We start from the raw sequence: 19,642 nt of genomic DNA on the forward strand, positions 1-19,642 counted from the left end.
TGTGTATGAGAGATACCAAGTAAATGTCACACCTTTTCCACTTGTTTTAGCAGATACTAAACAAAGCTATGGAACCACTATTGTATTTGTAGTCTGAAATACTGTTCCAGCCGGTATTGCTGAGTGGTTGAGCAATAACCCATGAACCAGGTCACGGTTTGATTGCAGGTCAGGGTGCATGCCCGAGTTCCAGGCTTGATCTCTAGTAGGGGCCATGCAGGAGGCAGCTGATCAATGATTCCCTCTTATCATTTCTATCTTTCTCTCCCTCTCCCTTCCTTTCTGAAATCAACAAAAAATGTTAAAAATAAATAAAATAGATCTGCAAATATTTCCTTCTAAATTATTATACATAAAAATTACTGTTGAGATTTAAGTTTGGTTTTTTTTAATATATTTTATTAATTTCTTACAGAAAGCAAGGGAGAGGGATAGAGAGTTAGAAACATAGATGAGAGAGAAACATCAATCAGCTGCCTCCTGCACACCCCTCACTGGGGACGCGCCCACAACCAAGGCACATGCCCTTGACCGGAATCGAACCTGGCACCCCTGAGTCCGTAGGCTGACGCTCTATCCACTGAGCCAAACTGGTCAGGGCGAGATTTATGTTTTTAAAAAGTTATTATCTAATTTAATAAAGTATCTGCAAGTTTTTTTCTTCAAATGTTTTCTAGGAAGCCAGAATGCTCCAAAATTGAAAAGGATAATTCATTATATGTGAAATCCTCAAGCCACTTCACTAGATAGAATTATAAATTCTTTTAAACACTCGCACAAGTTAATTTATAGAACTCTACCAAAAATACAGGCCAAATACCTCAGAAAGCAGAGTTGTTATAAGATGAGAGATACTATGGTTAAAGTAATTTGTTCATATGAAATAACAGTCTTCATACAATTTGTTAATATTTACTGAATTTGTGATACAAAATTTGAGTAATTCCTCCTTGCACTACATGTTATACAAAAAAATAAAGCATGAAATTTCAGTCATCTAATTTAAAAAAAACTAATTACTTAATACATTTGTTCCCTCAAATGAAGGCTATCATTCTAAATTTCTTTTTCATAATAAACAAAGGATAAACAAAATTTATGAAATCTACATAATGTTCCCTCAGTCACTACGTTTTCTACTGTACGTTTCACCAGTAATTATTTACTGGCTATCACTGCAATAATTGCAACTTAAACCAGACTGAAAGATGTACTTTAAAAATAAACATACCTTTGTAAGTGATACTTTATAGCAGGCACCTCAAAAACTACCAGAGAAGTGAAAGTTTAAAAGCTTTATGTTTATACAATATATATTTTGTTATACATGTGTCTTTATATGTATACATAAAATATATGTAATCAGATTTGAAAATGAACACAAACTTTATCTTTACAGAAGACTTTCTAAAACTCAAGAGTGCAAAACACTTTAAACATTAAACAATTTTAATAGACGTTTATGTACAATGCTAAATAGTTTTATTTATACATAGAAAATGTAAAAGGAGTAGTGTGTAAAATGACAGAACTCCTTAATATTTAATGGCAGGTAAATATAAAAAACAACAACATTCCATTCACAAGTATTTTCAAGCAATAAATATATATTCATAAATAGTATGAATCTGTATGAAATTAAAAAGAAAAATCACAAATTTGAAGTTTATTTCTTATTCTTTGTGCAAGCCATTATCTTTGTGTCCTATTATGCTATTAAATTTAAACAAAAGTAATTTGGAGCCAAAAGTATAATCATCCTGGTGATTGGCCTCCAATCAATAAACTAAAGCAGTAGAGAAATATTCTCATCTAATTTTTTACATTAATAAAAAGTTGATCAAAGATATAAATTTGGTATCTTAACCAAACAAGTGACAACCTAGAACTGTTTTTGCCCCTCAGAAAAATTCTTAAAAAGGTGAAATATAAATTAAAAAAAATTTCTTAATCTAGAAATAGAGAAACAAAAAAAGGTGTCAAGTCTTTAGCGTGTTGAAAATTGCCAGTTTTGTCAGATACCATGAAACATGTCTATTATTAAGTACAACTGGATCTGCTGAGAGTACAGGCAGTGCTCTCATGCCAAGTTGATTGACACTCTATATTTGGAAGGTTGCATAGAAATAGCTTTTAGTTAGCAGTCTCATGAAACATCACTGGTGCAAACTCTCCTGAAGAGCAGAAAAGGCATCATTTAATATCATGGGGCAAAATTAAGAAGTAGAGGATGATACTGAAGGAACCTAAAATTAAAAATAAGGTATGTTAGTTGGTATATTAATTCTTACCAGTATTCTCTAGCTCATGGCTATAAACAATATACCACCTACTTATAAAGTGAGTTAGAAACAAACACTCATGTCCAAAGTTCAGGAACTTGCTACGTGACGTGCTCCTATTATGACTAGTCTATTATGACTAGTTCCCCAAGTTTCCTTAATCACTACCCCCCCATTTTCTTATATTTCATCACTTTGTTAGAAATTCTTATGAAACATTAAAATCACAAATTTTTTAGATGCTCAGAGTCTTATGGAAAAATAATTTTAAAAATTCAATTAAAATCTCACTAGTAAGTAACTGGCTTATATATGACATGCATGTCATAAATTTTTTTCTTTATGAAGCAATGCTGAGAGCCATCCAGTAAAAAATACCAGAAATTTAATTTCAAAATTTAGAAGCAAAAGCAATGGAACTGGATCAATATTAACAACTCATGAATAACTACTGTTTGCATTCATAAAGCTATTATTCAAAGCCAGAAGTACTAAATGCTATTCCAAGCAACTTGTCCTTGAAATAAAAAATTGTGGAATTCACAATATAGTTAAATTTAATGCGTCTCATATATCATACCTAGACATGAGCCATCATCAAACATTCCTATAAGATTACTACTTAACAGCAAAGACTAAGTTTTAACTAAATACAATTAATGCTGAAAGCACAAATATATTTTTAAAAATACTGATTTCTTTTTGGATCATTCCTACAGTTAACTATTTTGGTTTAATTATTTAAATCAAAGAGCATAAAGACAATGATATTAATTTAAAAGTAGGAAAAAATGCTCAGCCAATTTGGCTCAGTGCTTGAGCCAAGATGTCATAATTTTATTCCTGGTCATGGCACAGGAGGCAGACTATTGATAATTCTCTCTCATTATTGATGTTTCTATCTCTGAAGTTATAAAAAAAATTGTTAAAAAAAAGTACATACAAATTTAAAGTTTATTTTTTTCATATTATTTAGGCCTAAGAAGAAATAGTAATACATATCAATTTATTACATATAAACTGCTTATAAGTTTGAGAACATAGAAATATTTTCTCTTTATGAAATGGGAAAACTTAAATATCTTCCTAATTACCGTCACTGCTGCTCACAACCTAGCTATGTACTCACATGTTGATTTCACTTACTAATGTAAATTGGTCATAGACTTGCATCAGGTCCTCCATTTTATACTGTTCTAGCACCACAAAATTGTCCAGGTTTCTGCTTGTTTTTCGTGCACAGTCCTGGCAATGTACTATGTAGGTCTTTTGAGAATTGCTTTCATTAGTAACAAAAAGCAGATCAAAAACTTCCACCTATTTTATACAAGAGAAAAAAACCAATAAATAGAGATTATTAAATTTATTGCACCACTTTTATGTAACTATGAAATTCTACTTTATGTAAAACTCTGGATAGTGATTTTTCACTGAATGCAATTACTTAAAAACCCATGGTTGTTGGCTTTAACATCAGGTTTATTTTGTAGCACATGCAAAATGAAGGTTAATGTTACATATTTAAATACTAACCTAAGGGAATTAAATACTCATTACATCTACTAGTTTAATTCTAGATTAATTTTAAGTTTGATAAAAGTCAGTCTATTTTTATTTTCCTCAAAATATAATACACAAATAATCAAGTCATTATTTTTTCTTTTAACTTCTCTATAATAGTATTCACAGTGTTCGGATATTTCTCCCTCCCATACTGAGCTCCACAAAGGTAGCGACTATAAATTATTCATTTTTGGCCCTCTCTAGAGCCTATCATTGTGCTTAAAAACAAAACAAAACAAACAAAAACAAGAAAAGAAAACCACTTGAATGAATATAAACAAGTGTTCAGTTCTAAGACTCATACTAAAGAAAATAGTACAGAGACTATTATGAGCATTAACATACAAAAAACATTAAAGCATCTCATACAAAAAGAATGAGCTGCAAAGGCTCAGCGTGAATTATGGTTGATACTGTATATCATTTATTTTAAAATACCAAAAAGATACATATTTACCTGAAGTATAACACCTAAACATAATCTGTTTAATCTTATAATACATGTTGGTAAGGATATAAATTAAATAAAACCAATGGATTTCATGAATTTATCTCAGAAATATACAATTTAAAGTTTAGTGTAAAACTGATTTTCTAGTCAAGTGGTTCTCAGACTTCTGCTTGAGTTTGTCAGTAATAAAAATTCATTATCTTAAATCATCCTTGAATAGCTCTGCTAAAATTCCAGAGTTCATAAGGTTTCTTATTCATAGGAAGTAAAATAGCTTAGTGACCCAGTTGAAAGTTTTCTGATTTTTCAACTTGCTAAGTATGGATTTTTCAACTTCACTATCTCATCAAAAACCTGTGGATTTTACTTTCTAAACACTTATAAAGTTCTTTTATATTCCTAACATTATGTAGTATAAGGAATATAAGACTACTTCAATAGCCTCCAAAATGAGCTTTCTTTCCACCTCCAATCATGAATCACCACTCCCTTAAACATATTTTGACTTAGTGCTTTGGTAAAAAAATTCGAATGGCATCAATATCCTGAGATAAAAACCAAATTCCTTAAACTGAATTTAAGATGCTTTTGTTGGCTACATACAGCCTCCACTTAAAGACTTCTTCTAAAACCTTCCAGTACAATTTTCTAGGCACATTGCAGTATCAGACTTTATTACATGCACTATTAATTTCCCCATCACTATTCTGTTCCTAAAGCCTAATGATGTATAAACCTCCAATTCTAGCTACTTAATGCCTGTTGAAATAAACTCATTCTTCAAGGAGAAACTCAAATGTTAACAAGTCCATAGGCATCTTATGCTAATATTAGAAAAAGATTTTTTCCTCAAATTTTCTATGACAGTTTTCTATCAAGAGTCTTATGGGCATTACAATTAGTTGTTTATAATATGTCTTCTCCAAATAAAATGTAAGCTCCTCCATGGGAGGTATCATATCTTTATTACTGTACTTCTTGCAAGCCATTGCCACAAGAGAAAAATCAACATATATAAATAATTTAATGCTGATTTGTTTGAATTTATAGTGAAACAGATCTAATTTGTTGGCACTGGTATACTTATTATGGACTAGAGGCCCGATGCACAAATTTGTGCACAGGTGGGGTCTGGCCAGGGGGAGGAGCCATGGGTGATTGGCCGGCCGGCCCTGACCCCTGAACTCCTGGTCAAGGGGAAAATTTGCATATTAGCCTTTTATTATATAGGATTATTCTTAGTTGAAAATCAGAGATGATTATCACCTAGCAAGGAAGTACTACTACATGAATGCTTCTACAGGAGATACTGCTAAGTTAATACATAATGAAGTGATTATACAATCAAATAAAAAATTAATATAATTGCTATAGTAGTCAATTTCAAAAAAAAAAAATGTATTACATAAAAGTATAGGTAAATTTATAATTTTATAAAAACCAACTAGTGAATTCACAATAAAACAACTGTCAATAAGAATGTTTACCTCACAAATGCTACAGTAATGAGCTGGCTCATCATTTGTCCTCCCATGCCATATAACCTCTTTTCCTGCTGTAATAAGAGCTTCCCTCAATGTCTGACATTGCTTTAGTACTTTAAGAAGACAATACCTATTGTGGAGAAAAATTTTCATGACAAGTGAGTGCTGAAGATTCTTAGCATACATGATATACCAACAAGAAATAATTTTCAGAATCTTGATTCTATGGTATATTGATATCAAAATTTCCTTCTCAATTTTTGATATATAACAGTCTAATAATGATAATATTAAAGGACTAAATTGAAAATTGATATTTGAATATAAAAATATAATAATCTTAGTCTAAAAAACCTTGACACTTATTTAAAGCTTTGTTCAATTTTTGCTCTGATCTGGACAACTGAAAGAACTATTTATTCTAAGGTTGAACCTCTTTATCTTTGAAATATACAATCTGAATTCCAGGTTGAAACTGTTTTTACTATAGTAAGGTAAGAAAGCACATGTTTCCAGTGGACACTCACAAACAATATCACATACATAATTAATTATAACACTCTGAGACCAAACCAGAAAATTATTTATGGATTTAAGTTATTTGAGGACATGAAATTAAGTAGAGTACCAAAGGAAAAAGATTATTGGTTCAATTTTAATTTGAAGGTAGTATAATGGAATTCATTTATATTACCATAAACTTTCTATAATTTATACTTTCTTTACATTAGTAATTCTGATGCCAACAATATAGTGAATTTCACAAAGTGTTCATTTTCTATAATTTGTTCTCATTGCTCAGAATCATCTGCTGAAGTTTCCATGAATATATAAATCTCCCATGCAGTTCTCCTTTGAAGGCAGTTACACTAGGCTGATTTATAAGGCATATACCAGCTCTAAAGTTATCCTAAAAAGCATGAAAGTGGTTTAACAAAAATGACAATGTTTGTGGCCAGTATTATCTCAGGTAAGCAGACCCAATATAACTTGGAGCCCTTTTTAAAAAAAACTTGGAGCTTTTTGATACATCGTATTGTTACTAACATATTTGATTACTAAATAAACTTCATAATATAATCACTAATAAAGGAATTAACTTCTTTTAATTTATATTTCTATGCTATTTTTACTTGTCAAGTGTAACTATTTTTCAAAAAAACCAAACCGTATAAATATGTCTAGGATAAAATTATTAGTTCTAATCCTCACCAGAGAATATGCTCTTATTGAGAGAGAGAGAGAGAGAGAGAGAGAGAGAGAGAGAGAGAGAGAGAGAGAAAGGAAGAGAGAAAGGAAGAAAGAAAGAAAGAAAAGAAAAGAAAAGAAAAGAAAAGAAAAGAAAAGAAAAGAAAAGAAAAGAAAAGAAAAGAAAAGAAAAGAAAGATGTGAGGGAGAAACACTGATCAGTTGCATCCCATATGTGCCAACCAGAGATCAAACCTAAAACCCAGGTTATGTGCCCCGAATGGAATTGAACCTGGAACCAGTACAGTGCACAGGAAGAAGCTCCAATCAAGTCTTGAAGCTGGATAAAATTATTTTAAGATATACAAACTTATTAAAATTATATATTTTATTAAAATTATTAAAACAAGTATGAATAACAATATAAAGACACTATCTTCTCTATACTTTCTTCTCTTCATTTTCTATTATTCGCACCCACTTCACTTTACATAATCTTTATAAATTTTATATAAATTTTGGATATTAAGTCCTTATCTGATATACCTTTAGCAAATATATTCTCCCATTCACATGGCTGTCTTTTTTGTTGTTGCTGTTGTTAATACTCACCCTAGGATATATTTTCTTTCCATTGATTTTTTTTTTTTTAAGAGAAAATGGAAGGGAGAAAGAGAAACAGTTAGAGAGAAACAGTGATGTGAGACATACATTAACTGGTTGCCTCCCGCTTGCACGCCAACTGAGACTGGGGATAGAGCCTGCAACTGAAGTACTCCCCCTTGATCCTTTAGTCCATAGGCCAACACTCTAACCACTGAGCCAAAAGGGCTAGGGAAGTAGGTTGTCTTTTTATTTTGTTTGTTCCCCTTGCTGTACAAAAACTTTTATTTATATTTATTTTTCCTTTTGTTTTCCTCACCCAATGAGGCATTTCAGAGAAAGTATTGCTAAAGGACATGTCTGAGATTTTACACCCATGTTTTCTTATAGGAGTTTTATGGTTTTGAGTCAACATTTAAATTTTAATCAATTTTGATTTTATTGTTCTACTAAAGGCCCGGTGCACAAATACATGCACTGGTGGGGTCCAGCCAGCCCACCCCAATTGCGGCCGGCTCCATTCCTGGTGGTTGGGTTGATTCCCAGTTGTACCTTAATTGTAGTCTTCATCCCTGGCCCCAGTTGGGGTGTGTGAGGGAAGCAACCAGTCTGACTGTCTCACTCACATTATTGTTTCTCTCTCTTTCCCCTTTCCTCTCTATCTCTCTAAAAAAAGTCAACAAAAACTTATCCTCAGGTAAAAATTAAAAAATATATATATACAAAAACCAAATTAACTCAAGGAGAAATGTACCACAGATACATACACAGATTCAGGTTTTTTAAAAAAATGTGTAAGGAAATATTTCCAGTATTTTAAGTAGAAGACAAGCTAAATTTGTATATTCAAATTCAACACAAAAACAACTGCCAGAACAAAGACAATGCAATTTAAATTGTCACCACAGAAAAAAATGGGAACATTCTAGTTCATGGAAGGCAAGTCTTAGCCACCAGGTTTCAAATACTGAGTTTCAAATATTGAGAGGGACCCTTCTAAACTGATAGAGGTTCTAAAAGGATATTAAGGATGAGGGTAGTGTAGAGGAAAAATATGACAGAAGTTAAAAGATATTTTAAATTGACCAAAAAAAGTAAAAACAAGACATTATAACCATCTTTTCTTGATTGATTTTTCCTTATCTCACTATCCAATCTGTGAATAAGTCCTAAGGCTTAAACTTTACAACAGTCTGCTCTATGAACCTTTCTTTTTTAAAAAAGAATTTTTACCTTTTATTTAAAAAAAAATTTTTTTTAAATAATTTCTTATTGTTCAAAGTATTACATATCTCCCATTTCTTTCCCCACATTGACTTCCTCCAGTCTACCCCTCCCTCATATTTATTTATTTTTATTGTTTTTTAGAAAGTGAGGAAGGGAAAGGAACAGAGAGAAACATTGATTGGCTCCCCTGCCTCCCACACTCATCTTAACTTGGGATAGAAACAGTGATCTTTTGGTGCATAGGACAACACTCCAAACAACTGAGTCATATCGGCCAGGGCTGCACTGTGATCCTTCTTACTACTTCCTTTGCTACAATCTCAATGCAAATTAGTCTAGAGTGTTGCAATTGCATTTTCTCTAGTTCCAATCTTGCATCTTGCAATCCATTTGCCATTAAATAATAGCTTTGTATTTTTAAAATATAAAAAAGAATCTAGCCCTTTCCTTCTTTAAATCCTTTAATAAGTCTATAATAATCAGAATTAATATCCAAAGTTCTTACCATTACCTATAAATCCATCTATAATTTGGTACCCAAACATTTATGTGAAATCACCCCATCTGTTTATTCCCTTCTGTCATTCTGCTACAGTCACATTGGTCATTCTATCCTATAAATACACCAAAGCCTTTCACTTATTTTGGGGGTCTACAATGTTTTTACTCTCAGGTCTTCTAAGGTTGTCTCCTTTTCACTAGTTAGATGCAAGCATAGAAAAGATGATCTTAGAAGACACATTAACAAAGCAGCATTCTCTACCTCTCAAACCAGAAAATAAGTATTGTCCTATTTTATTTCACTCATATTACTTAACAGTAACTCGTTTATGTGTCTGGGAGTTTGTCTATCTGGCTCACTAGAATTTACATCACACAAAGGCAGAGTCTCTGTTTTATACAGTGGAGTATCTATTCTCATCTATAAGAATAGTTTGTGAGCCCAGTTGGTTTCGCTTAGTGGGTAGAGTTTTGGTTGGCCTGTGGACTGCAGAGTCCCCAATTCGATTCTAGTCAAGGACAAATGCCCAGGTTGGGGGTTTGATCCCCAGTAGGGGGCGGCCTGGCCAGCAGTGGGGGGAAGTTGGGTGTGACCAGGCCGGCATGTAGAGGCAGTGAGAGGCAATCAGGCCGGGGATAGAGGGGTCAGTTAGGGGTGACCAGGCAGGCAGGTAGGTGAGTGATTAGGAACAATGGTCAAGGATTGTGAGAGGGATTTCTGACTGCTGGATTAGGAAGTATTCTCTTTTTAAAAAAAATGTTTATATTGATTTCAGAGGGGGAAGGAGAGGGAGAGATAAAACATCAATGATGAGAAAGAATCATTGATCGGCTACCTCCTGCACATCCCCTACTAGGGATCGAGCCCAAAACCAGGGCATGAGCCCTTGACCAGAATACAGCCTGGGACCCTTCAGTCAACGCTCTGTCCACTGAGCCAAACCAGCTAGGGCCAAAAATAAACTACAGGCAGTCCTCGGGTTACGTCGGACTTGACATAAGTCGTTTCGTGGTTACATTGCCATCTCATATATATATAAAAGCGGTAATATGCAAATTAGGCTGGGACCCCGAAACAATCATGACCCATCAAAAGGAGGCTGTGTGCTCAGGTGAGGCATGGGGGGCATGGGAGTCTGGGGCTGGCTGAGCCACCCCGCCGGCTCCACAGCCCCAGGTCCCGGCTGCCCATGGCGGCAGTCAAGCCTGGGTCCGCGGCAGCCCGACAAGTAGGCAGAGGACAGACCACACAGAAGGAGGAAAAGTAAAGAATGTCAAGCACAGGAGCATCTGGGTCTTGCTTTCATTTTAGGTTAATCATTCTGGTGGCTGTGGGGTCAGTTTAGACAGCTGCGTGTTTTTGGGCCCAAGAAAAAGGGAGACTGATGTTGGGGACTAGGACTAAATAGAGGCAGTGGATCAGAGACATATTTATGAGAAAATCTGATGGAACTATTTGGCTGATTACACAGGGATGAAAGAACAAAGCAAATGGTATTAGCCCAGATTCTCCAGTTTGGGCAATTTGGTTGAATGGGTGATTCTAATAACTGAGAGAAGGTATCGCGGAAAAGGAACAGTGTAAGGGAGCTTGCTTAGTTCAGCAATAGCCAGACAATTAGGACAGAAGACAGACTTAGTGCTCTTTCTTTGCTGCAATGTTTGTTTTTCTGCCTTCAGCCACCGCCATGTAAGGCTAATGTACCATCTTTTCTCCTAATCTAGGATATTATCTACACATTCCTATCACCTAAATTAGCTTTCCTGCATGATCTCTTAAAAATACTTATTGAAGTTACTCAATGCTCTGTGAGTATGGGGACTTTCAAGATGTGGAAACATTATGAGCCTATATAGATTGATAAAGAGATATTGGGTGCTCAATTTTTAACAATAAAAATCAGATACTGAATGTGGTCATTCCAGAAGCATAATTTTAATGAGCCAATGTCTCTTCACTGAAGTGTCACTCTTCAAAAGAGATCCTCTCAAATAATAGAATGCATAACACTCATCTGGGTTGCCTGTTAAAATGTAGGGTCACACCTTGAAAACCACTGATTCTAGAGCTCATTTTGGTGGATAAACCTCCCTCCAACTAAAGCAATCCTATATAATAATACAGGTGCACAGGTTGCTGTCCTAACCACTGAGCACCAAGGGCCAGGGCTGTTTTAATATTTGAATTTTGCCTACACCAATTGAGAATGAGAATATAATAAAAGTGTAATATGCAATCGACCAAACAGGGGAACAACCAGTCAGTGGGGGGCGGGGCCAGCGGCAAGCAGGTGTCACCAGGCCAGCAAAGGTGCATGACAGCTGGCAGAGGGAGGGGACGGCGACGGAGTGGGCTGAGGGAAGAGGGGGGGCGGCAACCAGCAGCAGCAGGGTGATGTAAGCTGGTGCCATCCCCGGATTGCCCACCTGGTTGCTTCCCACAGAAGGGGCAGGCTGGGCTGAGGGAACCCCCCTCTCCAGTGCACGAATTTCGTGCACCAGGCCTCTAGTTTATTTATAAAAAAAAAAAAGTTCCATCATTTTGACATATGTACATATGTGCTTTATGTTTTTTTATTATTTATTTACCATAAGTAAAAATCAGGAATTGTTATCTTTTAATTTTTTTTTTTACTGTTTCACTTCATTACTGCTGTATATGTGCTCCATGTGAGTGATGTAGGTGCTTATGTAGGTGAGTTCTGACTTACGGTGAAAATCAAATTACAACGCACCATAGGAACGGATCTCTGACGTAACCCACGGACCTACTGTATTCTTAAAAAAAATTAAGGAATAGAAACTAGGCAAATAAAAGAGAAGCTACTACAATACATATAATTCAAACTGATAATCTTTAAATTTGTAATGAATGCATCATGAAACTAAGAAAGGGATTATTTAATTAGAGCAGCCAAAAATTTTTACCATTTCAGTAAAATCAGTATTCTAAGTGACAATTTTATTATGGAATATATGTATTATATTCTCATTCTCAATTGGTGTTGGCAAACTTCAAATATTAAAACAGCCCTGGCCCATGGTGCTCAGTGGTTAGGACAGCAAACTGTGCACCAAACGTTAAGGGTGCATTCCTGGGATGCAGATTCGCTCCCCATCTGAGTGTAGGAGATAATGTTTCTCTCCTATATATGTTTCTCTTTCTCTCCCCCCTCCCCCTCCCTTCCACTGTCTCTGAAAAGTGATGGAAAAGATATCCTTGGGTGAGGATTAACAAACGAACAAACAAAAAACAAAATCAAGGTCATTGGAAATCAGTTTGGTCAGAGGTTAATAGAAAGCATAGATGTGTGAATTTAGTATAGAATCATGTATACCTTAATTCCTCTCTATACCATAATAAATATAGTCTATTTGGAAAGAAAATAAATTTATACATAAATATTTTCATTTATGGAAGAAAATATCTTTAACATGTGAATTGTCTTATTACATTTTCTGGCCAAAACTTCAGAACTATTTTAGCATTTGTCAACTATTTTATCATTTTTCAGTGTGGGGGAAAAATTGATTAGTTGTACACCCACCCCCTCACCCCTATCTCAGTTTTGAAAAGCACTTACTTAATCATTTCAAAAAGCTTTGGATTTGAGACTTTGATATTTCGAGCCATATTCCAAGAAAGATGAACCATGGGTACTACTGACTTCACACTTTGCAATTTGTTCCATTCATATCGTTCTACTGCCAATTTATACTGGCAGGCTAGGAGAAAAAGAATTTTTCAAAGTTATAAAGTAACCCAAAGTAATGACAGATATAAAGATAATCATTTATCACCTTTCAGGTGATAACTTCAATACTGATTCTAGAAAACTCAAAATATTAGAGGATTTTTAAATGATAATTACAGTTTTTAAAAAATTATCCTGTAAAGAGCACTTACTAAGGTTGACCTCTGTGCCACGCTTTTTATACTTTATCTCATTTCATTATTTCAAAGCCTTATTGACTTTACAATTCTCATTTTGCAGATTAAAAAAACAATAAATGAGGCCCTGAAAAATTCTAAACATTTTCCTGAAGTTACACGGTTTAACAAAAGTAGAACCAAGAAGGTATCATTAAGGTCTTTTTAGCTCCAAAGGCCAGATTCTTTAAGTTATCCATATTTAACAGTTTGATGTTTTAAGACAGCGCATATGGTATACCAGAGGAAATAAAAATTCTAAATAACAGTTCTGTTTCAGTTTTGTCCATAGAATAACTTCCTTTATAAAAACAAAATAGACATTTTGAACATCTGTTCTTGAATATCCATTTCTTAACTTCAATTTACTCTCTGTACTCTTCAATTTTTTCTAGCAGACACAACCTTTCAATTTTTAGTGAGCTATTTGCTAGTAGAAAAACAGTATCTACGTTAAAAAAACTCTTCAACATGTAAAATCTGTTAAAGAATTGTTTAAAATACCTGTAAGTGGACCAACATTCCAAGCAATATTGTTACACCAGCCAATAGCCTGAACCCAATGCACAGTGCCTGCATTTATCCAGACCAAATCTCCAGGTCTTTGAATAAACCTATATACAGGAACATTTGCTTCATAAAGGTCTTCAAGGTTGGGCCACCAAGAACTCATTAGGAAATTCAAATTATTTCTGAAAAATAAAGGTAATAAATTTTTCAATGTTTCATCAAACATGTGGAAATAATTTCAAAATATTAAAAAGTTTTCAGGGCATACTTCATTAAAATTTAACAGCATTGCAATAAGAGCTACATTTTTCAAAAGTGAGGGCTTTAAAACAAAATTGACAGCAGGCAAGAGCAGGGAGATTTATTCAAAGATCTTTACAATATGCTTACATTTACACTTCTCAAAATCCAAAAATTACAGTCCAACATTATATTTAGGTATTCTGGTTTATAATTTGCTTTCAATAAAGAATAGTCTGATTTATCCCTTCTTCCTGAAGAATCTCTTTATTATCTAAAATTCCTGAAAAGGAAATTAAGAGCGAAGACTACATAAAGCCAATTAAACTTCTTAATCAGAATCACTGTGGCAGATATAACAAGAACCTTCCCTTAATTCATCCACACTTTTTCTATTTTCTACTTTCTCCCAGGAATTGCTAGAAGGTCCCTATTATCACATATACCACCACTACCAGCACCACCAACACAAACAGAACAAATTATTAAGCTTTATTTTAAATTTTAATTATTTACTACTCTCCATCACAAGATTAAGTAACATTAACAATTTTTTTCTAAAAAGAATTTAATGATATAGACTTTAGGTACTTCAAATTATTTAATCTCAAGGAGAGGAAATTCACATGATAGAATTGTACCTTTCTGAAGATTTAAGATGTTTTTACTTTATTTCTATCTTTCCTCTTAAAAAATGACAGTACAAGCTAGTTCTATTTACCCAAACACTACCAATATAAAGTTGGAAAAAACTTCCCATTTAAAGAAAGGAAAGCCAACAAAGTCCAATTGATCATTTTTCTTCTAAAGTTGAGAACAATAATTGAAAGATAAATGTTTCATAGAGTCATAAAATTAAAATAGGAATTATAAACATTGACAGCAATTATCTTTATGGAATATAACATTACAGGCAAAAGCTGAGATGGAAAGTGTCATTTTTACAATTTAGACAAGTGAATCATTCTAACTTGATTTATTTATTACTCTGAATTCAAACTTCTGGGACATCATCTGACTTTTCCAACTATTTGTGACCTGGTTCACCTGTCTGTGTGAAAATAGTTCCCACCCAATATAGTAAGAACCAGTGTACTAAATGTATAACAAATACTACAATATACATTTTTTTTTTTAATTTGAAGACTCAATTCTCTTTTCTTTGCTTAAGCTTCTAGTTTGCTGATAAAGTTCAGATATAAGATTATTTTCCTGCCGAAACTGGTTTGGCTCAGTGGATAGAGCGTCGGCCTGCGGACTGAAAGGTCCCAGGTTCGATTCTGGTCAAGGGCATGTACCTGGGTTTTGGGCACATCCCCAGTGGGAGATGTGCAGGAGGCAGCTGATCGATGTTTCTAACTCTCTATCTATCTCTCTCCCTTCCTCTCTGTAAAAAGTCAATAAAATATATTTATAAAAAAAAAAAGATTATTTTCCTAAAAAATTCTTTTAAATTTCACCTCAGCATGAGGAAAACATATACATAAAACAAAATTTTAAAAGTAATCCTATCTTGCCCTGGCCACGTAATTCAGCTGATTGGAGTGTGGTACCATACACCAAAAAAGGTTGTGGATTTGATTCCTGGTCAGGGCACACTCCCAAGCAGTGGGTTTAAACCCTGGTCAGGGCCCATATGGGAGACAACTGATCGACATTTCTCTCTCACAAGGATTTCTCTCTCTCTCCCCCCACATTCCCCTCTCTTTAAACATATCCTTGAGTGGTAATTAAAAAAAAAAGTGCCAGTAAATGAATATTATTTTTTTAGCCACTATGATGTACTTTTTACTAAATAAAATATATTGATAAAACCCTCCAAAATGTTAAAAAATTAATGTGTATTGATTTAAAAATAATCTGATGTGTATTATGAGAATTTCATCCAATTTTTTTTATCATTATAAGTATGTAAAACTTACATGGTTATCCCAATAATTTACATGGTTATACTAGTATCACTATCCACTCTGAAAATAGCAGATGATTTGCTTACTGTTGGAAAAGTGAAAATTTTAGCTGATTCACAAAGATACACATTAACAAAGTAAAAGAGCACTTAATTTTAGAATTCTTACAATTTTTAAATTCAGTTACAGGAAGCTAAGTTTCTCTTAAAGCACACTTGCCAAATGAATGTGGATTCAGGTAACAATTTTAAAAATTAACATAAGAAATAATTCACTCTTTGTCTTCTGAATTCATGCCTATTACTACTTCTGGTTTCAGGGCCTTTCATATATTATTCCAAATAATATAAAATAAAAAATTTGAAATAGGATAATTTCAAATAAAATTTCTGCTAAACTATAAATTGAAATTCAGCATCATGCTTTTGTCCTTTACAAAAGATGTTTTTCAAAATTACTTTAAAAGTTCAAAAACCCACTTTTCGCAGAAGTCATTCAGAACACCCCAATAATCTTCAGGAACGACAAACCATTCACAATCACCTGGACCAATATTTATGTTAACAGAGCAGAAGTTGTTATTTTCTTGATGACCTGAAAATTAATGGGGAAAAAAAAGGGTCATTATTATACTATATACTGAATGAAACAAAAGTGCCTTTAAGTCACTGGGTTTCAAGAACTGTATGAAAAACAAATGCTTGCAAATAAGTCAGTATCAAGTGACAAGCAATAAATATTAGCTATTGTCATTACTACTACCTTTAGTTCCTCTATAAATTACTCCCAGTTCTCACAAAGATTATAAGAAAAATTAATAAAAACATCTATTTTAAAAAATGTAACTGATCCCCTAACAACCTACACCTGTTAACTCCTATAAACATCCCAAGTTGATATTGGTACACACTTTAAATGCTTGTAATTCTCCCACCACAGGTAGGTTATTACCCTGGCACAAAGCTTTAAAATTAGAGATTTGGGACAGCATGATAGATTTAGTTTAAACACACACACACACACACACACACACACAAACAATCCCTCAGAATAGGCCCTCAGAGCAATCAGAATTTTTCAGAATATTTAAAAATCATGTCACATGTAAACACTGATGGTAAGTACATTTTTATTTATGTAAGTAAGAACAGATACAAAATGTTTACCAATAAATGGCTACTCAAAACTGGTTCTGTGAATTACATTGAGAAAAATGAAATATACTACATAACAATGTTGGAGAAATAATGCTATACAAAAAATAGAAAAAAACCAAGAAGGTAGGTCCAACACACATAACAATGTGAAGATATAAAGCTCACCCACTCCCACATATTGAACACATACCTATATTTAGAGGAATTTCTCCTGAGAGGCAACTGAACAAACACACACAGAAGAGAGAGAGACCACATAGAGACCACTGGAGAACCCATCAAAATTAAAGGAACAAGTGTGTGGCATTCTTTGCATTCCCCCAACTTGGATAGCTCAGATGTGAGTTCTATCCAGTGATTCTGATTAATCTGCACGGCTGCAATAGTGTTTCTCCTGAAGCTAGCTCAAAAAGAAACAATATGGCACTACAGCAAGTGAACAAGGTCCAATGGATCCAATAAGGCCTTGAGACACACACAGACCAACCCACTGCTACATATGCACAGGGCAGCCCTGCTGTATGAGATGGAACCAGCATGATACAGCAGAGTCTGCTCACACACACACACACACAAGGGGACCCAACACAGACTGGGCTCAAGCAGCAGTCAAATAATAGAAATGGGTCTAATTTTGATCCAGGAAGAGTGCTATAAAGTCACCAACAGGGACTCACCACCTAGACCAGATGGGCACAATTAATCAGTCATCAGGCCATCTTGCCCATGAATGCTCCTCCTGGCCAGTGGCACCCACTGTTACAGGTGGCTGATCCAACTTCATCCAGCCTAAAAGCATCCAGCACACAGTCTAATAAATTCACTATTATAAAAGCAATGTTTTCAACATTGGGAGAGAGAGTCATTTCACCTAACTCACAGAAAGAAACACAGAAACTCTAGCAAAATAAGGAGACAAAATATTTCTTAACTGAAGAACAACAAAAAAAGCAGAAATAAACTCTTAAGAAAGTAGCACTGGTAATTTGCCTGATAAAGAATTAAAGAAACGGTCATAAGAATGCCCAACAATTTTAAAATAGAGAAACAGAGAACTTCAACAAAGAGTTGAAAAATATAAGAGCCCTAACCGGTTTGGCTCAATGGATAGAGTGTCAGCCTGTGGACTGAAGGGTCCCAGGTTTGATTCCGGTCAAGAGCATATATCTTGATTGTGGGCACATCCCCAGTAGTGGGTGTGCAGGAGGCAGCTAATCGATGTTTCTCTCTCATCAATGTTTCTAACTCTCTATCCCTCTCCCTTCCTCTCTGTAAAAAATCAATTATATATATATGTATATATATATCAAAGAAAAATTCAGAGCTGAAGAATTCAATAACTGAAATGGAAAACATACTAGAATGAATAAACAACAGACTAGTTACTTTACATGGATTAGCAACCTTGAAAACAAATAGTAAAAATCACCCAATCAAAGCAGCAAAAAAATATATTTTTTAATGAAAATAGATTAGGGCATGAGAGCAATCAGTACATCAAATATGCACGCTAACCTTGCCTTATACGTATCCTACAAGATAGAAAGGGGCAAAAAGTGTATTTTGAAGATATAATATCTGACAACTGTCCTAATCTGGGGGAGGAAAGAGACATCCGGGTCCAGCAAACAGTGTGTTCTAAACAAAATGAACCCAAAGAGACTCATACCAAGTGGGTAATTGTAATTAAAATAGCAAAAGTTAAAAATAAAGAGATAATCTTGAAGGTACTAAGAGTCAATCAACAAGTCACATAAAAGGGAGCTCCCGTCAGGTTATCAGCTGATTTTTGAGCAGAACTTTGCAGGCCAGAAGGGGGTGGGAGGAAATATCTTCAATTGAAATGCTGGGGGGGGGGGGGGGGGGGGGGGCGGGCAGAAGGGGCATGGTGTGAAACTACAATGCAGAATATTATACCCATCAAGGTGATCATTCAGAATTAAAGGAAAAAATATGAGTTTCCCAAACAAGCAAAAACTAAAGAAGTTCATCATCACCAAACTAGCACTTCATAAAACATTAGAGGGTCTTCTTTATGTAGAAAAGACCCTAACCAGTAATAAAAAATATACAAAAAAGAAAAATCTCATAGATAAAAGCAAATACAGAATATAGTAAAGTAGCTAAAAAGCGAATATAAAAGAAGACAAAAGTAGCAAAGTCACTGTAACTCCAATAATCAGGAAATAAAACAAAGTGATATAAAATATACCATCAAAAACACAAAGTATGGAAAGGGGTAATCAAAAGTGTGCTTTTAGAATATGTTTAAACTTAAATGCCAATCATCTTACAATGCACTGCTATAAATATAGAAGGATTTTATAAACCTCCTGGTAACTTTAAACCAACAATAAAAAATATACAAATCAAAGAAAAAGGAATCCAATCAAAACACTAAAGAAAGCCAACAAATCAAAAGTAAAGAGATCAAGAAAAAAAACACTTCCACCACCAAAAGAAAAAAAGGAGGGGAGGGGGGGCACTGAGCCACATTCCTATGAATTAAAATGTAAACAGACTAAATGTAAACAGACCTTAAAATGTAAACAGACTAAAATGTTCCATTCAAAAGACGGAATAGTCACAGGGATG

At 34.2% G+C, this 19,642-nt stretch overlaps 1 protein-coding gene across 7 annotated transcripts in view; it reads right to left on the minus strand.

Moving 5' to 3' along the window:
- Positions 1-418: 418 nt before the first annotated feature.
- Positions 419-19,642, minus strand: part of LOC139000587 (lysine-specific demethylase 6A-like) — a 266,067-nt gene continuing 246,843 nt past the window's right edge. For 6 of the 7 annotated variants that reach the window (XM_070402728.1, XM_070402727.1, XM_070402726.1 and 3 more), the window contains 6 exons: positions 16,370-16,484; positions 13,735-13,922; positions 12,884-13,025; positions 5,784-5,910; positions 3,429-3,599; positions 419-2,246 (listed from right to left, as the gene is read on the minus strand). In XM_070402728.1, the coding sequence (XP_070258829.1) occupies positions 2,217-2,246; positions 3,429-3,599; positions 5,784-5,910; positions 12,884-13,025; positions 13,735-13,922; positions 16,370-16,484 (773 nt within the window). In that variant the 3' untranslated portion in view covers positions 419-2,216. Of the gene's footprint in view, positions 2,247-3,428; positions 3,600-5,783; positions 5,911-12,883; positions 13,026-13,734; positions 13,923-14,133; positions 14,264-16,369; positions 16,485-19,642 lie in introns of those variants that run through there. The other variant, XM_070402729.1, reaches the window with a different exon arrangement.

This window comes from Myotis yumanensis, unplaced genomic scaffold (genome assembly GCF_028538775.1).
Source record: "Myotis yumanensis isolate MYYU_CA2020_CCGP unplaced genomic scaffold, mMyoYum1.0.hap1 SCAF_24, whole genome shotgun sequence".
Taxonomy (NCBI): domain Eukaryota; kingdom Metazoa; phylum Chordata; class Mammalia; order Chiroptera; family Vespertilionidae; genus Myotis; species Myotis yumanensis.